Source organism: Neomonachus schauinslandi, chromosome 5 (assembly GCF_002201575.2).
Source record: "Neomonachus schauinslandi chromosome 5, ASM220157v2, whole genome shotgun sequence".
In the NCBI taxonomy this organism is placed as follows: Eukaryota; Metazoa; Chordata; class Mammalia; order Carnivora; family Phocidae; genus Neomonachus; species Neomonachus schauinslandi.
The window spans coordinates 172,807,521-172,820,929 of record NC_058407.1 but is presented as its reverse complement, the minus strand read 5'-3'; the positions used below and the strand labels follow the sequence as shown (position 1 = coordinate 172,820,929).

The following is a 13,409-nucleotide window of genomic DNA, read 5'->3' as shown; positions in this document are numbered from 1 at the left end:
AGCCAGATTTGATGTCCAGTCCAGCAAGACAGAGCTCCTCCCTTAAAGAGCTCCTGGGGTGGGAGGCAGGTGCAAGGACCAGGGTGACGAAGGATAGAGCTCTGAGCCTCAGTGCAGGTAAGCATGGGGGGTGGGGGGAAGCAGGCGGGAGCCCCTAGGAAGGCCAGAAGTCCCTCAATACTGATGCCTGAGCAGGGCTTTGGAGTATGAGTAGGAATAAGATGGGTGAATGAGGGGGTGAACTGGCACCTCCAAAGGGGTGGGGCATAAAGAGGCAGGATGTCTTGGGGAAAATGCAAGATCAAGTAGCCAAAAGGAGGGGGCAGGAGGAGATACAGGTGTCACATAAGGAGCTCAGCTCCAGAGCCCCTAAAAAAGTCCCAGGTCAGTGTCCCAGGCTGCCCAGCCCTGTCCTGTAACAGGGCCTTGTCCCATCAGCACCTCAACGACACGACTTTCACGGACAGCACCTCGGCGTGGGGCTGGTGCCGTGCTCTGGGAGATTCCTGACCGGCTTCCAAGAGCGAACATGAACCCCCTCCCCCTGCCTCAGGCCCAGGCAGAGATCACTGTTGCAGTGTCCCTGTCCCCCCACCCCATCACCGGCAGCCCCTCCCCAGGGGGCCCTCCCCCACAAAGCTTCCTCTCCCCACCCCAACCTCCAACCCTGACCTCAAATGACGGTGGGCAGACCAGATGAAGGCAGCTTCCAGAGGCTGGGAGTGCCAGCGTAGACCACACACACACACACACACACACATGGGGCAAGTGGACAAAGTTTACCCCCAAAGCATCTGCCAGCTCAGAACCCACCTATCTGAGGAATGTGTCTGATGATTTAATACTGACTTCGGTACATGGGATTCCAGATGCTGGAACCCTAAAATACCTTGGAATGTACTAAGAACTAAGCATAAGGCATCCTGTCCTGGCCCAGCCAACTCTGGTTGGGATAGCCATAGGCTGAGGCCTGTCTACCTTGAGAGATGCTTGATTCAGAGATTTCCAGATTCCTGTGCAGCTCAGGAGCTGGGCCCGGATCCCCTCCCCAGTAAATGTCCAAGTGGCAGCTACAGAGGGGCCAGCCCAGGCCTGGGGGGATGCTATGAGGACAGGTCCCTGGAAGCCTTGTCATCGGGCTACTAGAGACTTCAGAGGTGGGGGCATCCCAACACTGGAGACGCTCTGCCCAGATCCCTATCAAACTAGCGAGGCCTTCCTTCTGGGGCTTATCTGAGGAGCCTCCCAGGGCTGCTGATTGGCACCAAGCAAGAATCTGAATGTTGGCATCACAAGCCCTAAATCTGGAGCAGGTGAGCAAGTCCCCAGGATCTGCTTGCCCCCCGAATGAATGGCTCTGATAATTTCTCTGGATTTTTTCAGCAGAAGAAATGACCAAGTAACCGCTTCCCCAACCCCCACCACTCACTCACTCCTCTGTACTGAGAACAAGCTATAGTGGAGCAGAAGGCCAGGGGCTACTCGGGCTGTCTGCCTCAGTCTCCCTTCATTGCCCCCCAGACAGCCTGCTCCAGGAGTTTCCCCAGTAGGGACAGGTGTCATGTCAGGAGATAAGCAGGCTCCCCCACATGGTCTGGCCGTGATCCCACTGCAGAGCACATCAGACAGGAAAGGCTAAGGGGTGCCATTGTGAGTGCTGAATGGATAGGTCGTGGCTGCCCAGAGCACCTCCTGAAGAAGAATCCTGATTCCGCACCATGCTGCAGTTGATTGGTGATGTCTGCTATGGTCACGGATATTCACCATCCCTGATCTACAGGCTGGGTGACTTACCCTGAACAGGGCACAATTCCCCAGCCAGGACTTTGGTAGCAGAGGAGGCCCTGGCCAATGGGGTACAAACAATCCCCTGACTCCCTAATAGCGTTCTGAGGGCCTTAAAGAGTGAATATGGGCCCAGGGTCCCTCAATCTGCCAGGACAGTGTCTGCTCCCTTTTCTGAGGACGTTAACGTTGGTTGTATTAGGAAACACTTGCCTAGGATAGAAACACGTTACAGGGTTAATTTCTCCTCTGTCAAAATGACTAAATGCTTTCTTTCTCACTTGGGACCCGAAGGACATTCTGGCCTCGGACCCATCAAAAGCTCTGCCCGTGGACGCACAGAAGGGCCTGGGTGCTGTGCTCTGGACCAAAGTTCACAGAAACACTTTTCCTGATGCTCTGCCCCATGCAGTATGGGCCACCTCATTTGGACACCTTGGCCTGCAGGGTGCTGGGCAGATAGAGGTACCTCCAGATGGCATAGTAGTGGGTGCCAGCGCCAAAGGCCACAAAGAGATGCCAGATGGCGTGAGCAAAGGGGATCCTGCCGTCACTCTTGAAGAACACCATGCCCAAGCAGTAGAAGACCCCTCCGGTCATCAGCTCCCAGATGCCCTCGGTGTTGGGCTGTCGGCAAGGACAAGGGTGGGGCACAGGTCAGAGGAGCAGCCAGCAAGGCTGGGAGCCCCCCGCCATTCCCCCACCGCCCCAAAACGAAAAGAGACGTGGATGGCGAGCCAGCCCAGATTCCCAGGTAGGAGGTCTCGACACGTGTTGTCTATTCTCCCCAAATTAATTCTCAAATATTGCTCATTTCTACCAAAATCTCGAAGACTACTTTCTAGCTTATCTTTTCTAAAAATTAATACATCTGGGCGTGTACCCCAAAGAAGCGAAAGCAGGGACCTGGACAGATGCTGGTACATCCAGGTTCACGACAGCCACATGTGGGAGCAACGCACATGTCCGTAGACGGATGAATGGATAAACAAATTGTTGTTCGTGGGATTTCATGCCATGGAACATTACTCAGAGTTAAAAAGGAAGGAAATTCTGGCATCTGCTCCAACACGAATGAACCGGGAGGACATGGTGTTGAGTGAAGGGAGCCAGGCACAGAAGGACAAGTACTGTAGGATCCCACGCATACAAGGTCCCCGGAGTCCATCGAATCCATAGAGACAGAAAGTAGGTTACCAGGGGCTGGGGGAGGGGGAGCAGGGAGTTCATGTTTCATGGGGACAGAGTTCAGTTTGGGACGATGAGAAAGTTCTGGAGATGGCTGGTGGCGACCCCTGCACGAAAATGTGAACATGCTTCCTGCCGCTCAACTATAGATTTAAAAGGGTTAAAAATCGTAAGTTTTATGTATATTGTATCACAATTTTTTTTAAAGTAATGCATGTCCAGGGTGAAGAATTTTAGAGAAACCCAACAAAAAACATTGAGAAAAAAGGAGTCATCCTAGCCGTCAGAGACAAGCACTTAACCCCTGAGTGGTTGGTGGTTAAAGGGAATGGCAGAGACTGAGCGCGAAGAACCTGCCACACCATCCCCCCCATCTCCCCCGGGTCCGCTCGTACACTTACAGGCTACCACTGTTAACAGTATCCTTCCAGAAACGTTCTCCCCACGTGCAACACACGATATGCATGCACTTCATAGTAGGTACTATGCACAGGAACTGATCATTCCAGACAAAGGGGTTCACGCCATCCCCACCATGCTGCAACTCCACGTTGGGTTAACTGCTCTGTGGGGGACCAGTCTGCATCCCATAGCGAGAGCCACCTCCAGCTCCTGAACAGCTACATAGTATTTCATCGTCCCTGTGGACACTGATTCCCTCAGTCCTCGAGAGCATCATACTGGAATATTAATGACACAGTAACAGCTTTAGGAATACCTACTGCCTCCTCGCACCTGTTCGCACCTGCCCCCACCTGACCGCACCTGCCCGCATCTGCTCGCACCTTGGAGCCTTCACAACCACCTTACGAGGCAGGCATGACTCCACGTGGCGGTCATGGAGATGAACCCACGGCACATGCTAAGTGAGGAAAGCACATTGCAGAGCCGGACGTTTTGTGTGACCTCGTTTTTGTAGAAGAAGAACAAACAAGTCCGTATGTCTGCATATCCACATAGATTTGCATATAAATAAATAAATAAATAAAAAGGACACACAAACTGAATGGTGGTTGCAGCTGGGGCACCGTACTGCGGGCGGGGGGAGGAGGGCTTGGCTCTTTCACACATCTTCAGACTTATTTTTTGCAGTGACTATGTATTAAAATACACCCTTACTATATATAAGTATATGTATATGTACTTAAACATAATTTGATGGATATTGTATAATTTAATATTTAATGTAATTTATGAAATTTTAAAAATTTTAAATAAATTTAAATGAATTTTTAAAAATTTAAAAAATATTTATCTAATATAAATTATATAATGTAATATTCAATATACTTCATAAAATTTTTTAGAATCTAAAAATAAATTTAAATAGTTTAAAAATTTCCAAATATTACAATGTAATATTTAGCTTAATATAATTCATAAAATTTTTAAAATAAATTTAAATTCTTTAAAATTCAGAAAAATTAAAAATTTTTATTTAATATAAATGATATAATGTAATATTTATTTTAATATTCTTTATACATTTTTAAAATTTTTTAAAAATACATTTAAATGTTTTAAAATGTTTTAATTTTTTATTTTATTTTATTTTTTTTTTTAAGATTTTTTATTTATTTGACAGAGAGAGACACAGCGAGAGAGAGAAACAAGCAGGGAGAACGGGAGAGGGAGAAGCAGGCTTCCCACCGGGCAGGGAGCCCGATGCGGGGCTCGATCCCAGGACCCTGAGATCATGACCTGAGCCGAAGGCAGACGCTTAACGACTAAGCCACCCAGGTGCCCGTCTTAAAATTTTTTAAACGTTAAAAATATTTACTTACTATAAATTATATAATGTAATATTTAACATACTTCATAAAATTTTTAAACATTTAAAAATAAATTTAAATAAATTTTAACATTTTTAAAACTTTAATATTTGTTTAATATAAATTATACAATGTACTATTTAATATTCTTCATAAAATTCTTTAAAATTTTAAAAATAAGTTTAAATAGATTTTGTAACTTTAACATGTTTAAAACATTTTATATAAATTACACAATTTAATATTATACAATTTAATAGATAAATATATATATTCAAATAAAACTGAACTTGCAGGGGGAGAAGGCAGTCTGTAAGAATAAATACAAATCATCAGGAAAATGCTGAGCAGAAGGACTGACAGGGACACGGATTAAAACGTCATTAAGCTAGATTACGTAAAACGGTTTGGTGCCAGGATAGAGATGGGTCCCTGGACGGAACAGAACTGAAATCTCGGAAGTAGACCCACATATACGTGTGAATTTAATGTGTGACCAAAGGAGCTTAAATGGCAGATAATTGACATCACTGGCTAGGGGCTCAGGGACGAATCACCACGTCCAGGAGAAACCATAGCGGAAAGGTTAAACCACAACAGAAACAGGAGAAAATACAGGTAAATATTTACATGAACTTGAAGAAAAGGAAGGCCTTCCTAACCATACCACTTTTTTGTGTAAAAACTGTAACATTAAAAAAAAAAACCAGAACACCTGCTAGACTTGACTACATAATAATTTTACCACCTACCAATAATCACAGTGTAAGATAATAAACTAGGGAGGGTGCCAGGCAGGTGAGTTTACTGTGCCCACTTGACAGATGGGACAACTGAAGTTCGCAGAGGAGATGTGCTCCACGCCTGGCCACCCCAGCTGCTTCTCTTCCTGGGCTATGCCCCCCACAGGCCCAGGCAGAGCAGCCCAGAGATCCTAGTCCCCACAGTCAGCAGTGATGGGGCCCAATCCCGGCTCAGCCACTCAGGGGCTGCACACGAGTGTGGGCCAGCCTGGGTGTCTTGAACGGGACATCACATGCATCTCCAGGGACAAGGAAGGAAGATCCTGCGAGTAAGCCTCCTGCCCTTTGTAAGGGCTCAGAACCTGTGCGGGGGAGGAACCTTGGCTGCCCCTTTAGGTCTCTTGTGCGGACAAGCCGTTTAGGATGTGCAAACACCAAGGGGTTGGAAGTCCTGAGCCTCAGCTCTGCCTCCACGGCCGGGGATGTTATCATCACAGATTTAATTTAGCGACTGAGTACTTAACTATGTCCCAGGCACCGTCCTATTCCCTCTCTCTTGGTCTTCCTATTGAATCCTTAAACACACAGGGAGGCTGATGCGGGATGGGGGTCTGACGTGGGGAGGGGCTGACGCGGCCATCGAGAGAGAGAGAGAGAGAGAGAGAGAGAGAGTCAGCAAGCTGGGAGCCAGCAAGCTGGGAGCCCCCTGGCCGGGCAGGTGGGACTTACCATTGAAAGGAGGACCAGGGCGGGGAAGAAGCCCATGATGACATAGCAGAGCAGCTCCACCAGCTTGTACCTGGCAGGAAGACAAGCCATCTGGGCCTCGGGACAGCCTCCCCATGAGGAACGGCATACAGCTCCCCGCTCTGGGTAGGAGGGGACACCCCAACCAAAAGAGTGAGAAGAGCTCCGCCCTCTGCCCAGTGCTCCTGGGCTCAGACTTCACCCAGGTACCCGCAGCAGGCACTGGCAGAGCTGGGTGGCCCTGGGCGGATGTCCTGCCCTCGGGGCCTTGGTCTCCATGGGTGGGATGACAGGCCAGGGCTGTCCCCGCTGAGTACAGCACGCACACAGGCCCTCGCCGCGCTTGGGCGGGGGCCGTCATGACTGTGATCCCAGCACCTTTTCCCCGGGGGCCCAGGCAGCTGCCCTCCGTCCATCCCAGCGGCTGCACAGGCTGACACCGATTTGCCCTCCCTGGAGATTCCAGAAGTCAGTTACTCCCCTTTGCTTCTATAGCCCTGTTTCTTTCCTCACTCGGTGGGACGGAAGTGAAGAGAGCCTGGAGCCTCTCCCCTCATCTGACAACCCAGCTTAGGGAAGGTGGGTAACACATGACCCACAAGGTCTTTTTTAAAACCCCTTCAGGGGGTGCCTGGGTGGCTCAGTCGTTAAGCGTCTGCCTTCAGCTCAGGTCATGGTCCCAGGGTCCTGGGATCGAGCCCCGCATCAGGCTCCCTGCTCCGCGGGGGGCCTGCTTCTCCCTCTCCCACTCCCCCTGCTTGTGTTCCTGCTCTCGCTCTCTCTCTCTCTGTCAAATAGATAAATAAAATCTTTTAAAAAGATAAAATAAAATAAATAAAACCTCTTCAGATCGACCCTATGGGCTGTGGCTCTGGTGGCCATCCATGGGCCTGAGCCCCGGGACGCCGGGCAGAGCTGTGCCCCCATGCTTCGGGGTCATCCTGGGGTCTCTTCTCCCCAAGGGCAGAGAGGAGGTCCAGCCTACCTGAGCCCCGAGCCCCCCCACCCAGCCTTGGCTTACCGCTCATGGAAGAAGAAGACGTAGATGGTGCCCACCGAGGCCATGATCCAGACCAGCCAACGCATGTGGGAGGCCCAGGGGCCCAGCTCCCGAAGGTTCAGCCTGAGAGAAAGCCAAGGGCACAGCCTGAGGGGGGCCCCCTGGGATCCAGCCCCTCCCAGGAAGACTGACCCCAGAGCAGCCCTGTGCCCCACAGCTCTCGGGGTGGAGAGACAGACAGAGAAACTGACTGGAACAATAAGCAATGATTAGAGGAAAACTGGCAAAACGGACACCGTCCGAGCGCGAAGACAAAGGGCATCTCAAATGGGCAGAAGCATAAAGCCTGTGTGAGGGCAATCTGGCCGAATCTATCAAACCCGAGGCGTGCATGTCCAGTGACCCCGTCATTCCAGCCCCTTAGCCAAGGAAATGCGGTCTCGTCCGCGCACAGAGGCACAGAAGAGGACATTCATCACAGCCCTGGTCCAACAGGACACACAGGAAAGCACCCAACTATCTACCGGAAGGGGAAGGTGATATAAGGATGGTATTCGTCTGTGCTGGTTATCAACCGACTGCCTCTCGGCTCCGAATTCGCCCCTCCTGCCTGCTCCAAGCTAGCGGAGCTGGGCCACGTGCCTTCTTTCTTCCCGGCAGGCTCGGACGACGTTAAGCTTTGTCAGGGGCGGGCAGTGAAGAGACTCTGCGGGAGGAGAGCTTCTTCCTTCCTGGCGCCCGTGGTTCTTCCACCAGGTTCTGAGAGCAGGCTTCTCTCTGCTGCTGGGCTGAGGCGGTTTCCCCGCGGCTTTCTCCAGCATTTGGCCACAGCGTGTGCGCTAGCCGTGGATGCAGGGGACAGTGGCGGCACAGGGGACAACGCAGGCCTGTGCCTCAGGCCGGGCAGCTGCTCCTGCACCCCCTCTTCAGCCCCACACACCTGCACACTGGGGGCCCCCCGTGGGGACCCCTGCCCAGCAAGCTGCCTGACCTCCACCCTATACGCTATCTGCACCGAAACACTCGGGGTTCCTGCAGGGGCCTCTCAACGGCTGCTTCCAGGAGCACCCAGCAGCTTCCCCGGCACGGAACAAGGGGTAACGCTCGGGGCCTCCAGTGGCCAGCCTCTCCCAGCACCCCCAGAGGGCTGATTTCCAGCAAGCCACACCCATGGCCCCCTCCAGCAGCCTCTCTGTCATCCTGTGGGCAAAGGTCAGGCCCTTTTGGACGTGGAGGGACCTCTGCCCTGGATGGAGCGGGGCTGGTCGTAGCTGTCCCTTATTTCTGCCACTCCGTAGCTTCCCTAGATTTGTCTCTGATGCTCATCAATCAATTCTCCCCTCCTCCAATCTCCTATGATCAATCCTTTATACCAGATGTTCCGTGTTCAAATCATTGTATGGTTTCTGTCCCCCAACTGCACCCTGCCGGATACACATGGGCACAGCAGCTTGGAAAACAGAACAATCCGGACTTTGGTGCGGACATCTCCCAGACATGCTGTGTGTGGCGGTGGGGAGCGAGGGGAGAGTAACAGGACTGTATTATTTGCACACGTGAAGAGAGATGTGTAAATGCGCAGCACACCGATCGGAGCCCCCCTGTCGAGTGGGTAGTGGGAGTTCCATCTAGAAAGGGACAGTTGATGATGGCAGTGCTTGAGGGGAGGGATCCTTTTTCACTTTTTTCCGGAGTGAATTTCTTGAATGAGACCACCTTATAATGCAACCTCTGCCCACCCCGTGTCCCCCAAAAAGCAATCGGCTCTGAGTCCAATTGTTATTATAAAGAAGTTAATTTGTACTGGAAAGCTTAAAGGCAGAAAAAAATAACCCGACTCATTACCCGGAAGAACCATCAGTGAAGATCATTCTAAACAGCTCTCCAAACAGACACAAAATAGGCCAAGGGCGCCTGGGTGGCTCAGTTGGTTAAGCGACTGCCTTCGGCTCAGGTCATGATCCTGGAGTCCCAGGATCGAGTCCCGCATCGGGCTCCCTGCTCGGCGGGGAGCCTGCTTCTTCCTCTGACCCTGCCCCCTCTCATGCTCTCTGTCTCTCATTCTCTCTGTCTCAAATAAATAAATAAAATCTTTAAAAAAAAAAAATAGGCCAATGGGTAGGAGGACGAGTATAAAATGGGATGGGGGGGAGGGGTAAGGGGAGGGAGTCTCGAACTACACAGGTCATTTCTTACAAATATCCCATTGGATTTCAACTTGACTTTAACAGAAGAAAATGAACACTCCCCCGCCCCAAAAAAGTGTGCTGAATTTCAAACAAATATTTCTGCTCCTGTCTTTCTACTATGCCAGAGGCTTTCAAGCATCTTTTACACCCTTTAAGTAAAGATTGTATGCAGGAATCTTACGTGTAAGTCTAATTTATCAAAAATAAACATCAAAAAAATAGGGTTTTCTGATTGAGGCAAGGATGGAGGAACCCACAGTCATTCACACCCCCACCCCTCCATGGTCATCTGGGAACCTCCGGGGCTCTGCAGAAAACGGCATGAAAACCAGAGCCATTCAAAGAAAAATACCCACCAAATGATTTTATACCACCTTGTCCCGTGTCCCCCTTTCCCACGCACCCAAGTGCCCAGCTGGAAAACTGGTCACCAAGCTCCTCCGTCTACGTCCTCCCGCACGTCCGACCAACGCCCACGTTCGGCCAACTCTTCCTCCTAAAAAGGCTCGCAAACCAGGACACGTCACCTGCACCTCTCATTCACAGTTGTGGCTCATTCCCGTGTCAGTACTGGGACGGTCAACATCTGTGCTCCCTGTGGGACCCTAAGTCCCATGAGGAGAGAGTGTCTGTACCTCTCCGTCAGTCACAGCTGGGGATAAAGACTAGAAACCCAGCCATTAAATCAAGAGAGTGGAGGATAGTCAGGGGATTGCTTTAGAAATCCACGTCGAAGAGAGTTACTGCAGCTGAGCACAAAACATGACTTGACTATACCTGGCCGCATCCGAAAGGAAACCTGAGATGACCTGGCCCCTGGCAACTGCAGGTGATGCCTAGGGCCCACCTGGGGCCGACCACAAGTGGCCGCGTGGAAGGAGCTCCCTCCCGTGGCTCCTGGTTTCGCTCTCCTGCTCCTGGCCTGCTCCAGTGGCCTCCCCACAACCCACTCACCCAGGACCTGTGCTTATTCTAGAAGCCTCCATACATACGCCTGCCCACTTGGCATCTGACGGCCAGAAGCATACCAGTTTTGGGAAGAGAAGCAAGTCCCCTTCTCTCCCAAAGTCCAGCTGGGCATGGGGCTTGCATCTGCCTGCAACCCCAGGGAGGACCCAGCAGCAGGGCTGGTTTCAGAGGGGAGGCTGGCCCAAGAAACCTGGCACCCCTCACCCCCTCCCACTGTCCATGAGTCAGTCTACTCAGCTGCCTGCAAGCGTCTTTTCGATCTGTCACTCCTCTCCCTTGACTCCCATGGCCACTCCTGGGGTCCAGGCCACCACCGCTGCTCCCCTAGGTCCTGGGCCAGCCTGTCCTCGCATCTCTGCTCCCATGGGTCCAAACACTAAAACGACATCAATATCCTGCTTTGAAGCCCCATCACCCCTAAAAACAGACCAAACAGCCTCCCATCTATACTCCGTTTGCCTCTACCCTTGTATGAGACGTGGGCACCATGCCAAGCCTGCCCAGGAGCGTGGACACCCGAGCTATGGTCACGAGGGCCCTGTCCAGCAGGGAGGATGGATGACTCCATGGGTTTCTCCAGACGTATGCTGTGTGGAAGAAGCAAGAATCCAAAAGAACGGGGACTCCACTAACACAAAAGAAGAAATCAGGCCTAACTGTCATATGTCAGAGCTGCGGTTACCTTGAGGGGAGGAGGCCCAGGGGGACAAGGGGGCTGGACATGTTCTGCTTCTTCATCTGGGTGCTGGCCGCTGAAAATTCCCAGGGATGTACATTTATGACCGCGCATGCTCTCCAGGTACGGCACACCTCCACGACACATATTTAAAAAGCAATCGTGGGGCGCCTGGGTGGCTCAGTCGTTAAGCGTCTGCCTTCAGCTCAGGTCATGATCTCGGGGTCCTGGGATCGAGCCCCGCGTTGGGCTCCCTGCTCGGCGGGAAGCCTGCTTCTCCCTCTCCCACTCCCCCTGCTTGTGTTCCCTCTCTCGCTGTGTCTCTCTGTCAAATAAATAAAATTTAAAAAAAAAATAGCAATCACCTTCGCATATACAAATAAAACCCATTTATTAGCAGATATAATGAAAGAGAAGGCCCCACTTGTGATGACCAAAAACAGAAATTTCCTGGGCAAAAACGGAACAAACCTTCCGATGGCTCCCTACTCTTCAGAAGCGCACGTGCGGGTCCTCAGAGCAGCACCCCTCCTCCAGGCAGCCCTCCGGAGGCCCCGACGCCACAGCTGTGCCTCCTCTGAGCTCCCATGGCTGCATGCACGCAGGCCCGTCTCACCATGCCACCACTGTCCCGTCACAGATGCCCGTCCAGGGGCCAGACCCTCCGGGTCCCAACCGCCAGCACCGCCCGGCCACGCATTCCCCAGACGTGAGCTCAACGGCTCTGTGGGCTTTTAGAATGTGGCCTGAAGCTGAGCGTTTCCTTATTCCAGAACTTTCTGGATTGCTAAATCAAGTTGGAAAACTCCAGGTCACTTGCTGTGGGGGCGGGGGGAGGTTAAAACCAATACACTGTGTGGTTATCTGGCAAGTTAACCAAATTAGAAGGCCGGCTCCCTGCTGCCCAGAAATCCAAGTCTCAAATTTATGCCACAAAGATCAGGTTCCACCACATGAAAGTGCTGTTTCTGGAGGTCAGAAGAGGCCACCTCTTAGCAACTTCATATGATTCGAGCCAACATATCCACACGCGGGTGCTAAATCATACGCAAACAAGGAGATTCACTACGGCACGGTCTCTCCTAGCCAAGGGACGGAGCGCCCCAATGCCAGAAATATCCATAAACAGGATGGCCAGGAAATGTTATGCTGTGATAGAAAAAAAGACTGGGGAAATTTTCAGTGTACTAAAATACAGAGAGGTACCCCCAGCAACATTACCAAGAGAACAAAAGCAAACTGCAGTTTGTATAGTACCCTTCCTTTTGTATTAGAAGCAGGAGGAAAAATATGAATACCGATGCATTTACAATATTCTGGGCACACACTTTGGCTTTTTTTGCACAAAACAACTCCGGAAAGAGACACAAGAGTTGTAAGTAGTTGCAGAAGGAGAATGGACAGAGGGCGTCTTTTTACCTACACTCTTTTGTGCCGAGTCAACAGATTACCCAGCCAAATTAGAAGAAGACATTCAGAGGAGGAAGCCAGTCTCCCCCACCCCCCAACGAGGGACTGTGCAGAGGTACTCACCAGGGCGCGTAGGACGCTGCTATGAAGAAGTAGATGACCATGCGGTCGAACATGTGCAGGCAATGCTCCACCATCCTGGGGCAGAGAAGGGGTAGGGGAAGGGTCAGGGGTAGGGCCCCAGAGCCACACCTCCCCGCCCGCAGGTGCAGAGGGGCCTGAGCTCGGGGCTGACGGGCTTTCGCCCCAGCCACCACCCTTGGGCTTCAGGCTCCCCATCTGGAAGTGCCCAGAGCAGTGGTTTTCAAACCAGGCTCCCCATCCCCCTGGGGGTCCAATGGGGACACCCCACAGGTTTCGCTGAGGACCCCCCTCTCCCTGAAAGGTGAAGGTCTGACACCCACACTCTGCATTTTGGCTTTATATACTGGGCTTTTCAAAAGAATTCAAATGATGAAATACTTTGGTGACTAAAAAAAAGTATAAAACCAATGAACCTATGGTGCCCCTGCTAAAGAGCCTCTGGGTCCCAGCATTCTGGTTCAGGTCCAGGTCTGGAGCCCAGCAGGCCTGAGTCCAAACGCCAACCTTATCACTTATGGACTGCATAACCTTGAACCAGCTCCTTACCATCTCTCAGCCTCAGCTCTCTGATCTGTCAAGTGGGGAGGGTACCAGCAGCCTATCACAGGGTGGCCATGAGGTTTAGGTGCATTGGTACTTAACACAGCACGTATCAGGAAGTGCTCAATAAACATTCGCTGTTTTTGTTGTGACCTCATGTTGAGTAGCAAACGGTAGCCCTCAATATGTTTGCCCAGTGTGGCAGCCGACCTCCAAAATGATACCCAAAGAGCCCCACTTTCTGGT

General features: G+C 51.4%; 1 protein-coding gene across 1 annotated transcript in view; it reads right to left on the bottom strand.

Annotated features, from left to right (window-relative positions):
• Nucleotides 1-2,208: 2,208 nt before the first annotated feature.
• Nucleotides 2,209-13,409, bottom strand: part of MMD2 (monocyte to macrophage differentiation associated 2) — a 39,165-nt gene continuing 27,964 nt past the window's right edge. Inside the window, exons 4-7 of the mRNA XM_021680060.1 lie at nt 12,603-12,677; nt 7,257-7,358; nt 6,218-6,287; nt 2,209-2,412 (exon numbers count right to left, since the gene is read on the bottom strand). Of these exons, the coding sequence (XP_021535735.1) occupies nt 2,209-2,412; nt 6,218-6,287; nt 7,257-7,358; nt 12,603-12,677 (451 nt within the window). The remainder of the gene's footprint in view (nt 2,413-6,217; nt 6,288-7,256; nt 7,359-12,602; nt 12,678-13,409) is intronic.